The sequence below is a fragment of the Typopeltis vanoorti genome, chromosome 11 (assembly GCF_054136105.1).
Source record: "Typopeltis vanoorti isolate ZY-2024b chromosome 11, IOZ_Tvanoo_1.0, whole genome shotgun sequence".
NCBI lineage: Eukaryota > Metazoa > Arthropoda > Arachnida > Uropygi > Thelyphonidae > Typopeltis > Typopeltis vanoorti.
The window spans coordinates 117,170,693-117,186,965 of NC_143559.1; the positions used below are offsets into that span (position 1 = coordinate 117,170,693).

At 36.3% G+C, this 16,273-nt stretch overlaps 1 protein-coding gene across 1 annotated transcript in view; it reads right to left on the reverse strand.

The window, feature by feature from the left end:
- LOC150101977 (ATP-binding cassette sub-family D member 2-like) overlaps window positions 1-16,273 on the reverse strand; it is a 225,299-nt gene that overhangs the window by 74,000 nt on the left and 135,026 nt on the right. The window contains exons 4-5 of the mRNA XM_090400540.1: window positions 9,272-9,390; window positions 3,072-3,243 (exon numbers count right to left, since the gene is read on the reverse strand). Of these exons, the coding sequence (XP_090256666.1) occupies window positions 3,072-3,243; window positions 9,272-9,390 (291 nt within the window). The remainder of the gene's footprint in view (window positions 1-3,071; window positions 3,244-9,271; window positions 9,391-16,273) is intronic.

The window sequence follows — 16,273 nt, forward strand, 5'->3', positions numbered from 1 at the left end:
CTGTGACGGATGTGCTTCTCCCAAAGGGAGTTGTAAGGATTTTTGTCACAAAGACTTGCAAATTCTCTTTAAACTGTGTACTGGTGGCGAGGAGGCGCTGCAGTCGTGACAGAAGCAGACGATGCGTAGGACTTTATTAGCAAAGTTTCCGCTGTGTGTGGTATCCATTTTTTTTAAAATGTGCCCGAAGTGAAAGAATAAGTATAACATTAGTGTTTGAAAGCAAATTATAATGTTTTTGTAGTTTCAAGAATCTTGTAAAGTAAGTTTGTGTCAAGTTTTTCAGAAATAAATAACATCACTAGAGTTACATCAGTGAAATGCGTATGAATGTGTTCTAAAAAGTATACTTATAAGCGAGCATTCATTCTGCGTAATGATCAAGACTTTCACCAGCTTTACCACTCATCACAAGTCCGAGTTTCACTCCTTTATTAAATCAAATATTTTAACTTGAAAATAAGAGATCATCTCTCTCTCACGCGCGCGCGCGCGCGCGCACACACACACACATTGGTCAAACAGGGTGTTCAGTTGAGAGAAGGCTACAAACATCAATCTTTTATCATCCATGAAAAGCCTTAAAAGTCTGGTCCAGCACACTGACAGCAGGATCTGCTGGTATGAGTTCATTTTCTGCTTCACTGCTGTCTTAAATTTTAGCATTTCTTTAAAAAGTGCAGAAGCACTACTACATCACCCTAACTTAAACCATAATGACTGTCTTTCTTTATCTAAAATCCAAGAGAGTTATCCTTCTTAGTTATAATCACCAGTTCCCTCACCCTTGATCATGCTTTGCTATCTACTGTATTACACCAATGTGTTTATCTTTTGAAATCACTTACTGTTATTCTACACTGTTTGAACTGTCTGCTCACTGATTATGAGCACTAATATTTCTGTGTTTCAGCAAATCTTCAGTTAATTTCTGATTTTGAGACCAATTGTTTCTGAACATAAAACAAATTTATTAAAATAAACAATATAACCTAACAAATTTCATAAGTCATCGGACTGCATCATCAGTGGTAAAAGAATTGTATAAAAAGACTAGAAATAAAATAAAAATACACGCAGCAGATGTTACCAGAACTTCAAAAATAGTACATATACACAAAGTGACGAGAAAAAACCTGTTGTATTAACTAATCTGTAAGTGTTGGAACAATGCTAGTTGTTGCTGTCATGTTCTATGGTATAACACATCTCATATCTATTCTGCAGTCATTAAATGTTTGATGAATGCAGACTAGACTTGTTGTAGGATTAAAGCTTAGTTTTTTCGTTATATTATGAGGATATGGAGATTCTTGGGGCTTCTTTAAATTTTCTTATGAACAGCTATGATCAATATATGACATTTCTGTTTTCTTTCAAATGTAAGTCAAAAATAGGACTCTCACCACCATTAACAATTCTCTTTATGGAAAATTTCAAAAATAACACTATTGAAAATTATCATTAAAAACTTGGTTACATTATATTGATGACATTTCTGTTGTTTGGTCAGGAACAACAGATGACTTAACTCAATTTAAAAATTATCATAACAGCTTTCACCCAAACATAAAATTCACTCTTGAACTGGAAGAGGACAAAAAAAAAATCAGTATTCCTTGACATCCTTCTCTTATGATCTTTTCACATACAGAAAACCAACCACAACTAGAAGATTCTCACATGTCATTTTACAATACCACCCATTACAAAAGATAAGCATAATAACATTATGGGACAAAGCCTACAACATTTCAAGTACATCAGAAAACAGAAATGAAGAACTGCAATTACCATGAGGCATACTCTTACCCACAATGGGTATGAACTGAAGATGATTAACAAAATTCTTGATATGCCTTAACAGCTCCTTCAAATAAACAGGATTTCAAAAATTCAGTTACATTAACTTACATCAGGAATGTTACAGAAAAGAAGCTGCAACATTGCCTTATTATTAATGTCAAAGACGTTATTTGCCAATGTATAAGAATTCGAAGTTCTTGCATCCACCAAAACCACCTCATCCTCCCATAAAAAACTAGAAGAGTATACAAGATTTATTGCTCTTGTGTCATTTGCTACATAGGCCAAACAGAACAGTCTGGAGAGATGCACATATATGAACATGTAAAACACATTGGGGAGGGGGGGGAGAAAGAAAGCACTGATCATGATTAGTCTACCACACAACAAATACAAGTCACCAAGTAGTTTGTCAAGAAACACAAATGCCATATATTGATCATAACTGTTTTATAGGAAAATTTGAATACGCCTCAGAAATACTGCATTCACCACACAATGTAACAAAAACCAAGGTTTAATTCAAAAAGTTTGGTTTGCATTCATCAAAAATCTAACAACAGTGGAACTGGGATATGAGATACATTCTTGTGAACTTTTTTGCTTTTAATGGCTACAACAAAAAAAAAAAAAACAGTTCACAAGATCCTCCATAAGAATGCCAATTCAAAGAAGCCTGTGAAATGCTGAAACATCATCCAAATCTGAACAAGGATGATAGATTAATTATTCCAAGAATTTGGAGGACCCATCTTCAACCCATATAGCATCTAGATCAACCCCAAACAGAAGAAAATCTTAATACGAGAGGACATTAGAAATTGTTTAATGTAGTTCTGTTTTTTTTTTTTTTTTCTGCCAGAGGCCAGGCTAGGGTAAATGATTAACAAACATTTAGATCCATCTTACTTTTGTATAGTGTAATGTCATGCAGCCTGTATCCTGTACATATGTATGTTTCCCTGATGATGACCTCGACACAAAGGTTGAAATATCGAATGCTACTTTTTTAATGATAAGTAAAGTAATTATTCTAACATGTGTGTTGTGTCTCCATAAATTCTTCACTATGAATGCTGACCGCTGTGTAACCTTAAAAGAAAGAAATAACATGAATGAGATTGAAGGTAAGAATGTAGTTATACAGCACAAGTATATATGTATTACATATGATTATTAAAATTTATTAATTATCAATGTGTAAATTATTTCTAAAAATGCTTTTTTAAAAACTAAATGAGTAAAAATAAATTTAAAATCAGTACCTTTAATTTCTGGCATTCCATCCTTAAAAGTTAGCACTTTTAACTTGGAAAGCCTTTTTCCTGGGCGTTTACTAGAAGCAGCAATAGTGCGCTTATATTTACCTTCACTAACATCTTCAAACACAGTGAACATTTTGGATACACGAGCTGTATAACCTGCAAGCTCAGTAATCTATAAGTAAAATGAAAATTATATCATCTCTGCTGGACCATCAAACTCAAATAACAAATCATAATGCATTTTAATAAGAGATCAAATCCTGATATGCATACTCAAGAAATGTATACACAGTAAACATTTCTTGAGTATGCATAATTTTGTGTAAACAGTACTACCTGTTTACATAAAAGGAAGCTCTGATAGCAAGTATTGCCAATATAAGCATAACATCTTGATTAAAGAAAATCAGGCAGTAGGGATCTGCTTCTTGCCTTGGGATTACTGCCTTAACCAAAGCGTAGGCAAATGTAGCAGAGGAACGGCTAGTCAGTGGCATAATTTGTTTAACTCTTATGATAGCATTATTTCTCAGTGAGTGATTAAACTATCTCTGATGGGGAAACCAATGCACATGACTCACATATCATAGTGTGATATGCTATATGGCCTCAAAAACAATTTGCAATATCACAACATCCACATACTGCTGTAACCAGGAAAATTATAATTTAGAAAATGAACTGGATGAATTCAAACCTATTCATCAATCTGAAGAAAGCAAGATCATCCTACCTAGGTAGAACTATAAACTACATAGAGAGGAATACTAATAATAATTCAAAAAGAATTAATTCAGACTGCATAAGAAGTCTAACCAGTTTCAGTGAGATTAGCAGTCTTAAAGGAAAAGAAAAAAGACTATACATAAAATTCATTCAAGTGTTTGAACTTTAAAATATACTGAATTTTATCATAACTTACAAGATAAGATAACCACTACATCCTTTAGAGAAATGCTTATGATAATAGGAGATACTAATGCTGAAAGGTAAGCATAATTACTCTGAAGATGTCAATCAAGGGCTTATTTGGCATAGATGAAAGAAAGAGAACACTTACTGAATTTCTGTAAAGAAACTGAAGTAGTTGCAAATACAATATTTTTTCACAGACCCACACATAAACAACATGCACAGACCTTCCCACATTCCTCTACTAAAAAATTCATTGATTATATATCATCATCATCATCAATTTCCTGATATGTACCTTCAAGGGGTGTTCAGGCTACTATGACAGCACTACATGAATAAGTTTACATTATTAATAATTTCCCATGAACAATTTTCTACCAAATTAGTCTATTACTTGTCAGCATTCCAATATTGTCACAGCTAACATTTCATTCTTCTAAAGCACTTCTGACTGAATCAATCTACCTAGATCTTGGTCTTCTTCTGGGTCTTTTCCTGCCATCTTGGCATCGAACACCCATTTTACAAGCCTTTCTACTCCCATTCTGTTTAAGTGACCATACCACCTTAAATTTGCCCTACTAACTCATTATTCTTGATTCTTGAATGCGAATAATGTCAAGTTCCTTCCTAATGTTTTCATTTTTAATATGATTTTGCCAATGATGCCATCTATTATCATCACCTCTTATTGTCAGGTGGCATGTGATGGTAGGACTGTGTTTGGAGAGCTCTAAAAGACAAGTTGTTTAGTTTTAAAAAATAGTATTATCAATTAAAAAATTGTGTTAGAATTAGACTGTATTGTGGAGTTAAGTAGTTTAGGCTAAAAATTTTGTTTTAAATATTGTTAGTCTTTTGCCCAGTAAGATATGTAGCGTAGCACATGGCACCAATGCAAAACAGAATAATGGTGTCCAAGTCGTCGTCATTGTTTAAAGAATTTAATAAAAAGGACTTCTTGCAGTGCAATGTTTGCAAAATGTATGTATTACCAAAGGCAGCTGGAATTTGGTTTGAAAGTGATAGTCGTGGGAGAGTGTGCCGAAAATACCATAAGAGCAAGGATCAAAAGTGTGTCTCAGGTCGCAAGATTGAAGTAGTGGATGGAACTTGGAATATGATTGAAAATTGTGATGTAACACAATTTTCAATCATTGGCATTGAGAGTGAGATCAAATGACATGATTGAAAGTGAGAGTAAAAGTGTTGAACGAAAGAATAGTTTGACTGATGTAAAGAATGAAGAGTTGACTGCAATGAGGGAGATAGCTCGGTTGTGCAGATTGAGTGATCCATAGGACGAAGTGGCAGCTGGAGCGACTGCAAAAATGTCTAGCGAGTGGATCAGCTAAAAACAGAAAGAAGTGTGCAAGAAAAGAAAAATGAAGGCTTGTGGATGTTTCTAGGTCATGGAGTCTTGTTTGCTCTCCAAGGTACAGCGATAAACCCACGATTTGTCTCCTGCGACTAGGCAAACAAGAAAATCCTCACCTTTGTTGCTATATCACAACAGATTCTCCAGACACATATCCATGCATGCTACCTTGTGCTCTTCTGATAATTGTTGGGGCACCCATTAGGGCACCCATAAAAGCCAAGGACATCATGAAGAATTTCGTAAACAGTGGACTTACTTAAGTTCACCATTTGTGCAATTTCACGCAGTTTCACTCACTGGTCTTCAAGAATGATGCCCTTAATGCACAAAATATTGTCTTCTGTCTTTCTCGATGAAGGTATGCCAATCCAATGTCACCATGGCCCTTTAATTCACTGCACCAAAAACATATCTGCTTCTTTGTCATCACCTTTTCGCCATACACAGCAACCAGTCACGGTGAATACCACTTGGTGAAGCCCGTTTTGCTTGCAAAAAACGAATAACTTCACGGACACCTGTTTTGAACCACACTCGCAAGATAACCACCACCATCATGCAACTGGAATTAGCTGCAACAGTAGCACCACACTGCAATGGCAGTCTTTTTGAACATTATTAAGGAATCTATCTGTCCACCATGTTTTATCGCATTCCCTTTCATTATTATTAAGAAAAATAAAAAGTGTTATCCTACTTTTTGGAAACCCCTCATAAAATACTTGGAATACTAACTGTATATTATCAGAATGCCAATGAAATGGTGTGATTGAGATATAGTAACATCAATGTTTGATCTCTGCCAAACATCGAAAAAGATACCAAGTTTTCGGTAAGCCAAGGATACTATGGAAGTGATGAATTTAATCCAGGAAAAGCAAAAAGTCAGTCAGTCTGAGAAGAAATTTCTAGTCTTAAAGTAAGCATTATCAAAGGGAAGAAGAATTAAGGATTTTTTCTTTTTCAAAGATAAAAATTTTGAAGCAATCAAGGTGACTAGATGGTTTTTTCCCTACTAAAGGATGGTGTGGAAATCAGTGTTTAGGGCACCCATTGTAGATGATCTAGGATCTTGAGATGTTTGAGCACTGTAAAAGGTTTGTCATATGAGTGGAAAGTACCATCAGCAAAACTGCAGATAATGTTTGAGGTCATTGAGAGAAGGTCATTGATATATAAAGGGAAGAGAATGAATAAAGTAAAAGCACATCTCCTAGCAGACATGTATGCATAGCATACATGTACATGTCTGCAAGGAGATGTGCTTTGCATTATGGGAGATACTAAGACAAGTAGTGATGAGAGCTTGGTCCAACTTTACCACGAGCTGCCTCGGTCCTGAAAATACTTCAGGCGCAAACTTTGTTTGCTTACACTTGGATAAAGGATTAAACTAAATTTATTATATACATAGGAAGGATCAGAGAAAACACGTTTGAGTGTATAGAGACCAGGGAGATTATTAAAAGCACTAAAATAACATCTATAATCATTTGAAGAAATGAGGGCCAGGGATATTTCTTAAAGATAGCAAATTTTAAATGTTTTGAATTTCATATGAGGCACCTGCTCATTGTTTTTACAATAATAAGAAAAAAATTTGAAACAATTGACAGCATATTGAGGGGTCATGACAATTGGATCTTAATATCATTCCCAATAAAATTATGCAATTTTATTTTTTTAATTTTTTATTTGATTAGTAATTTTTAGCATTTTTTCCAAACAAATATCAACTTCAGTTGTAGAGAAAATGACAAAATAAAACTTTAGCATTCAAACAGATTAATAGAAAGTTTGCAAATTCTTAAATTTACTGGTTTTGTTGCTGTTATTTTAACAGTGTTTCTTGTGGTCAAAGTACTTCTTCCTGTAGTCATAGTCACTGTAAACAACAAAAGAATCTTTTTTTTTTTCTGATCTTCATTGTTGTAATTTATTCATCCATCAGGGCCATGGCTCTTTCTACAATGTTGCTGACAACTCTCATGCAGTGAACATTTTCTGTTTGTTTGTTTTTTTAATGACTGGAATGGCTTCTTACCACTTATTTCCTTATTCAAGAAGTGATTTGGAAGTCCACTAATAGAGAAGAACTGTAGTACGGAGTCATAGGTTTCCAGCTGCATAGAAACAATTACAGCTGGGTCTGCTGTAGCAAGTGTAGTTCATTTTATTGGACTGTCTTCTCTGGATATCTTTGAAGATTCAACAATTTTTCACTTTGCCTCAAAAGAAACTGTCATTGAAAGTAAGAAATGTGATCAGTTTCTCTGAAAGATACCAGAGGTGCTCAGAATTGAAGTGCAGCATTTGCAACTGCTTCATTTACTTCCTAGTATATGTAAACGTCCTTCAGGAATTGCCGATCATTCCTAGGGACAGACACAGTAGATGGAGATTGGAACTTTAAAACAGAGACTAACAGTGAATATGCAGATGTTCGAGATTACTTCCTGCCCCTTCTTTGCTTCTGAATTCTTTGTCTTGTTCTTGCTCTTTCCAAGATTTCCCCATTCTTTAAACAAACCTCTGACGTTATATACAACATACTTTTCAACTTCATAGGTATTCTTGCCTTTTCCCAGATTGCCAAAACATCCTGGGCTGTGGAATGGGCGGCCTCCCTTCATTTAATTGCCTTTTTGCAGTGAAAAACAACACCATTACTTCTTTTGTGGAAGAGAGTTTTCAGTAAGGCAATGTGGCTGTCTGTCTAAAAAAGTCATATTTCTGTTGTCTTACAGATAGTAATGCTGCTGATGATGCTTGTCATTTTTATAAAATAACTGAAGACTTTTTAACAATGCTCTGCTACATATATATATAGCAGAGCTATGCAAAGATTTACTTTCCTCACACAAGTCAATATGCAAACTTTGACAAACCATCAAAGCTCCTAAACATTCTATATATAAGTACTATGGCTCTGCATTAATCATCATTCATTAATTGACTAATCTCTAGGTTGTTCCTTATTTTTGAAGTTTAGTTTTTTTCTATGAGGCACAATTTCATTTTGTTCTACCTAATAAGTAAAAAATTCACTAAAAATATGAACAAATATATTGAATAAATGTATTGGTTATCATCCCCAAAAGAAAGGGATGCATACGAAGACTACGCCTAAACTGAGATGAGCAAGAACTTCCTTTCCACAAACTCTGTACAGAGTGGACTGCACAAATTTAATTTCAGGCTTTATCAGGTGTGGCCTGTTGTGCTCTCTCTCTACACACACACACACACACACCGTAATGGAATGTTAATTTTTGTGTTATAATCTGCCTGTAATCTGTTTAGTGGACAGGCAAATGATATCCTGGGAAACAAGCTGGCCTAGCTGCAACATCTTAAGCCCTATGTTCCTTAATCCCAATGTGGCTTGGGATCTAACAAAGGTGAATGTTCAGGTGGGCTTCCTTATCTGAAAGAGCACATTTCTGCAAAAACAACTTTGTTAAAAAAATGGACTATAAAATTTGCAAATTCAATTTGTGTTAAATGGATAAAAATATTCAAAATTTATCATCATTAAATAAAATAAAAATTAACAACTATTTCTATAGTCAACAATAGCATTATAGCAAGCTCTGTAGTGAACTCATTATAGTAAACTACTGGCTGAAGTCTCATAATATCAGTGATATGCAAAGCGAAATTCATTATAGTGAAGGTTGAGTAGACATTTTTAAAGCCATAATAATTATCTTATTGTATTATAAAAATATTTATGCAGTACATTACAGGTAACATTATTAAATATTTGACTATTATAGTTTAATGTGTTTTTCCTGTGAAGAGACGTTGGGAGTTGGAGAGAGAAAAAAAACTTTACAAAAATAAAAAAATAACAGCTCATTTGATCTGAAACATGAATACTTTCATTTAAAAGAAATGTTACCTCTTTATATGATGACATCAACCTTTCTGTAGCATCAGCTCCTGCCAATAAGATATTTTTGGCAGTGGTCATATACTGTGTTCTTGTACTTACACCATCATCAGCATCATAACTATCACCTGAAAATTTATCATACAAATATTATTTTACAATAGAAAATATTGAGTTCAAAAACTGATTCCTAATATTATTTTTCATGATATAATATTAGTTCACTTATTAACTTTTTTTTATTACCATGATATTAGACCTCCAGGAAGTTAGGGACTCATCAAAAGAAGTAAAACATCACTAACACCACCTGTTGTACCTTCTCTTGAATTCATTTAACCTATTTGCACTTCAAATACCACCTCAAAGGGTAAGTCATTCTAGTTACACATTGTTCTATGAGAGAAAAATCTAGCTGTCATCCCTTTCTTGACCACATTCATTCTCAACTTTCCAGGATGCCATCTCATCTTCTCCCTGCCTTCTTTAAAATGAAAAATTCCATCTGCTGGTTATACTATAGTCCCTTTCAGAAGTTTATAGGTCTCTGTCATATCATCTCCCCCTCCCCCCCATTTGCCAGCAAATGCAGTCCACACATTCTCCAACTATCCTTATAATCTATATTTCACAATCCTGATATTATCTTTAATACCCTCCTTTGCATCCTCTCTAATGCCAATGCATAACCTCAAAAACCATGAGATAAGAACTGCACAAAACTGCATGAGGCTATATTGAGGTCTTATAAAGAAGCAATTCTCAAATGAGATGGCATACATGCATATGTATATGTTAGTAAGAATCAGCTGAATCAGAGTAGACATAATTGGCATTACTGAGACAAAGAAGACAAAAACATATGTGTATACATAGTAACATATCTTACTAACATATGTATACATACATACGTATATAGACTCACATATATTGCAAAGATTTGCAATCTATAAATATGAGTGTTGAACTTCAGCTTCTTATTTATCAAAGCTTGATCTCCAGAATCCCTAGCCTGAACTTTCAATTCATGCTAAATCTTCCCTGTGCTAAGAAAAGGTAGGGTAAAATCAGATCCAATTCTGCTAAACTCTTTTAGCATCCATGCTGAAATCCCATCAGCCCTATAGCTGAATTCTTATTTGCTTTATGCAACAGCTCTAGTACCATCATTTCAAACACCTTTGTCACATTCAATACACCTGAATCACATCATTCAGTGCAAATGCAGCAATAAGCTCTATATAATTATTATATAGAGCTCATTACAGGTATAATTATAGGTCTTAGCAAAATGGACATTCATTAGCTGAACATCTCTTCTGCAACTACCACCTGCATTTTATCATAAATATTTTATATTGCTGTATTCATATTAAATAAAGTTTATAATCATCTTCAGGTGTAAATACCCTCAAGAATGTGCCAGATATTTATACAATGAAACATAATTAAGATTTCATAATCTTTTTCCAGCCTAGTCTACTCATGAAAACATCTGAATCTCATGAAAAATATAAAGCAGGATCAGAGTAAACATAATTGGCATTACTGAGACAAAGAAGACAAAAACATGTGTGATCTTACTAAATAATAAGTACAGGATGTTATTTTCAAACAATAATGATCAAGGAAAGAAAGGCATAGTGATAGCATTCAACACCAAACATGAAGATTGACTTCTTGATTGGAAGGATAAAAAACAATGTTTTTATCCTATTGACTTCTATCTTGCACCAGACAGACAAACACCTCAAACAAACCCTCTCTGCAAGACCTAAAATCCTCTTTAACTTCTAATTTTGTTGGTTGTAGTTCTTCAGTTATCAACAGCAATACCCAACCTCCTGTCAAATTCCTTCTATCCTCCCTTAAGTATATCATTTGCTGTGAACCAGGTCTCACTGATGCCTATAATTTCTGACCAAGTCGAGCTGACCAATGCAAAAACTCCTCTCCCTTATTCCTCATACTTCTGGCATTCATATACATGCATTTCAACATCCTCTTGTACCCACAATTACCCTTGTGTAATGTCTTTACCAACTCATTCAAATTGGAAACCCTGTGAAATCACATTCAGCATTGTATATTAATTTCTGTAAATACACTCATTTATCAGAGGGATGGCCAGACACATACTTGATTGCATCCCCCTCTAACACTTCTAGTTTCACACTTCAAACTCTCACTAAACAACACTTTTTCCTAACATCTAACCCCAAAATCATTTAAATGTAGTCCATCATGCATATATAATTTCATCCATCAAATTCACCCCATACATCAATAAACTGCACAGCATTCCTCCTGCCCAATCTTCTCATTGACATTAGCAATCATGACCCTTCTTCTCAACTCTGTCCTATCATACCAGGTAGCAGACTCACAATTTTTACTTCCTTATTCTTCATTTTTGCTTCTTTCAACAACTCTTTCATATCTTCTCTAACAGCTTCACTAACTTCCTTAATTTTCACACCTGGGAAACATGCTTTTGTTGCTTGCTCATTAAGTATACCTCTTATCATCACCATACAATACCTTCTCCTTTCCAGTTTCTTGCACTTTCATACTTTCCAAATTCACTTTATCGTTCATTTTCCCACTTGCTATATCACATGACTATCACTTCTCCAATTGCTCTAGCTCTCATTTTGTCCAGTGAGTGATACCACTTAAGCATGCTATTTAACTCCTTACTCTCTCATTATGTTACCCACATTACTTTCAGCCACTTCTTTCATGCTCTCACTTTATGCACTATCATTCACTACTTCCACATTCACCAGAACACCTTCATTGTAGTTGCTTACATCATTAACATTCATCACTTCATTTTTCTGCTTTCTATATGACTCATTTCTTGCATTTACATGCAAAATATTTACAACAAGCTCTCTCCATTCTTGCTTTCGTACCATAACCCATTCACTTTTGGCAATGAATACACAGAACACACACACACTGGATCATACAAAATCCCTCATGCTAAACTCTGTGAACAAGGAAGCATCTGCAAGAACTGTAGTAATTTGGCTAAAGGTGTTTGCATCCAACCGATTAATTGACTAATGGTTTACTGGCACAAGAACAGCGAAGGTCATACTGCAGCACAGCAAAGGTTATAGCAGTACATAAGATATTAATAAATTATATGCTGCTATGTACAAAAAAGTTATATAGGCAGTGCGCCTACACATAAATAGAATTAATAATCAAATGAATTTGTATAAATGAATTCTTTGCAAAAATTTAAAAACATCGTACAATTGTCCAAGTCTGATAACATCTGACTGGGCATATGTGGCTTGCCCACGTTACTAGAATAACACAAATGGTGTGATGGCCGTTGCATTTCACACATAGGTGCGTATTTACTGAGGATCATCAGCACTCAGTAAATAAGAATGTGTAGGATGACTGTGACCCATGCAGAGACTAGCAAGAACAACTTGCTCTCTGACGAACTACCTAGAATACTGCAAATGCTTAATTTCAGGTTTAATTTCATAAAATTTGTTGGTCAGTGCTTCCTGTCATGATGATGATGATGGCCAGTGGGTAGCTTTGAATTTATAAACCGCCTGTATGGAATTGTCACATAGTATATTAAAAAAGTATGAGCTGATCTAGCAGTTGCATCTGTGGTCTAATTTCCCTGACAATACAGCTGGAAATCCAGCACAACCAAACATCAAAGTTAAACTTCACCATTTTATACAGCAATTATTATTATTATTACGTGGCACCTCCAGGGAGTCCAAAGACTCATTGAGGGAGGGCACCTACTCTATAACACTGTCTCCACCACTCATCTACCACAACCATCTACTGCCCACTAACACCACTATTATTTTCACAGACAATCACAAACATCCATGCCCACGGCAGGATTCAAACCAGCAGCCTTTTGGCTGGAGAGCGGATACGCTAACCACTCGGCCAACCTCACAATGCACTAGATGTTGATTATACATAGGACAGGAGATGGCCCGTCCTATGTATAATCAACATCTAGTGCTCAAAGATTCTGTATAAATTCACACTACTGCTAGTGGTTTCTTTTATATTATTATTACTATTATTACGAGCAACTCCAGGGAGTCATTAGGCTCATCGAGGGAGGCCCTAAATCATATTCATCACAACTATTCAACATTCATACAGTGTCTATCATACCTCGCCTTAAACTCATTCACTGTCACAGCATCCACCACAGACTCAGGGAGCGCATTCCACTCATTCACTACTCTAAAAGTAAAGAACCCAGCTCTAACACCTTTACTAACCACACTTTTGCCCAGTTTCCATGGATGTCCCCTAGTCCTCCCACAACCAGCCCTGTTCTCAAAAATATCTTCTGAATTAATTTTATAGAAACCCTTCAGTAATTTGAATGTCTCAATCATATCTCCCCTCCTCCGCCTATCAACCAATTTTTGCGACACACAAATTCTCAACCTGTTCTCATACGGTTCATTCCACAGACCTGCTATCATCTTGGTCACTCGCCTCTCCACCTCCTCCCCATCAAGAAGAAACCTAGGTGACCAAATCTGAGCACAGTAGTCAAGATGGGGTCTTATCAAGGCTCGATACAGAGGAACAATAACCTGCTTGTCTCTGCTTGTCAACATATTCTTCAGCAACCAAGTGATTTGATGATTTGGCCACTTTTGCAATGTGTCCCCTAAATTTCAATTCCTTATCCACCAAAACTCCTAAATCTCGTGCCTCATCAATTTCCTGGAGCACGGTTCCACCAATGCAGTAAACTGCCTCCAATCTTTCCCCAAAATGCATAACCTTACATTTTGCCACATTAAATTGACATCCATTCTCCCTAGCCCAGACCTCCAATCTATCCAAATCATCCTGCAAAATTTTGACATCTTCTGCATTCACTATTGCCCTACCCAACTTCGCATCATCCGCAAACAAATGAACTGTTCCTCTCAGACCCTTTCCTATATCATTTATGAACAAATTAAACAGCAGTGGTCCAAGAACAGATCCTTGTGGCACACCACTAGTCACAGGCCGTCTTGTGGACCCTACTCCTGAGTAAACCACTCTGATATCTCTCCGTCAACCACCCTCCAATCCATCTCACCAACCCTATGTCCATTCCCACATGCTGCAATTTACTGATTAGAATTCCATGTGGTATCCTGTCAAAGGCCATAGCAAGGTCCAGTAGAATCACTGTAAACTCATTACCCTTATCCAGTTCAGCCGTCACTGTGTTATAATACGTGAGCAAGTTACTGAGGCATGACCTACCCTTCACAAAACCATGCTGTCCCCGATACAGTATCCCATTTTCTTCTATCCAATCTTGTATTTTACTCTTGACTATTTTCTCTAAGACCTTGATAATGATTCCTGTTATGCTGATTGGCCGGTAATTTTCAACAGCAGCCTTGGAACCACCTTTGTGCAGTGGAACTATTTTCCACTATTTCCACCGACTTGGGACTGACCCAGTCCTGAGGCTCAAATTAAACAAAATGGTCAAGGGCACTGACAATTCTTTGGCTGCTTCACGTACGACACGAGCTAATATACCATCCAATCTCACAGATGTATTGACATTGAGGTTCTGTAATAGACTAGTTACCTCTACTTCATTCATCACAATTCCAGTATAAGCTGTTGGTTCTTCCATTTCTGCAAAGTCACCACCTGGATGATATACTCTTGCAAAGTGCTCGCTCAGTAATTCCACAACATTGACTGATTCGGTTACCTCCCACACCCTCAGCATTTTTTAAGACCATTCTACCATGAGCATTTTTCCTTTTACTTGCAACATATTGAAAAAACTGTTTGGGATTCTCTTTAGCCTGCATGGCCAATTTCCTTTCGTAATCTGCTTTTGCTTTTCTTACCACCCTTGTTATCATCCTGGCCTGAGCTTTATACTGTTCCTGCACCTGATGGTCACCCTTCTCCTTAAATTCCCTCCACAATTGTTTCTTTTTTTGCAGCTCAAGCTTAATAGTGTTATTCATCCATTTAACCCCTACTTGATTTATTATTCGGACTCTTGGTATACAGTCAACCATTGCCTCCTGCAAACAGTTCTTAACCACCTCCCATGCCCTATCAACATCCAGCCCTTGCAGTTTTACATGCCATGGCATTGAGCCAAGCACACACCTAAGCTTGTCATACTTACCAGCCCGGTAATTCCACATGTACCCTGTCTTAATTGTAAATTCGACTCCTTTAGCCACCTCCCAAGTCATGACCTTATGGTCACTCTCACCAATTGGTGGCAACATGGTCATGTTCGTTACAGCTACATTTTCAGTTGCAATTACTAGGTCCAGCACTCTCTGCCCCCTGGTATTTTCCAATACATGTTGCCGTAGATAGTTGTCCCTTAATAACTGCATAAAATCCAATTCCTTCCTCCCATGTGCCCTCTCCTCTTTCCAGTCAATGTTACCATAATTGAAATCACCCATAATAATTACCCTCCTTCCACTCATTTCTTCTATTTGCTTATGCATACTATCCCCACCATCCACTCCATCACCCGGTCTATAGCAGCACCCAATTGTATATTTTGTTCTCCTAGATTCTATCTCACACCAAACAGCCTCAAATGTGCTTTTTTCCCCATCCTGCAGTTCAATTTCTATAGTCCTTGGCTGAAGCTCATTAGCTATCATCAATAACACTCCTACCCCCTTTTTATTCACCCTGTCACTCCTGAACACGCTATACCCATCGCATTCAATCCCACTAGCTTTATCATCTTCTGTCAGCCATGTTTCACTAATACCGACAACCTGTGGCCTGGAAGTGCCAACCATGGCCAAAAACTCTTTCTTCTTGTTTCTAATACTCCTGGCATTAGTGTACATGCATCGCAGAAGCCCATTTGTCCCATCCCTACTTTGATGCCTTATACTAACTATCCTATTCTGATTTGTTGTCCGTCGTACTCGCCCGGGCATAATATACTCATTCATACACTTAACTGCCCCCCTAAAGTCTGCA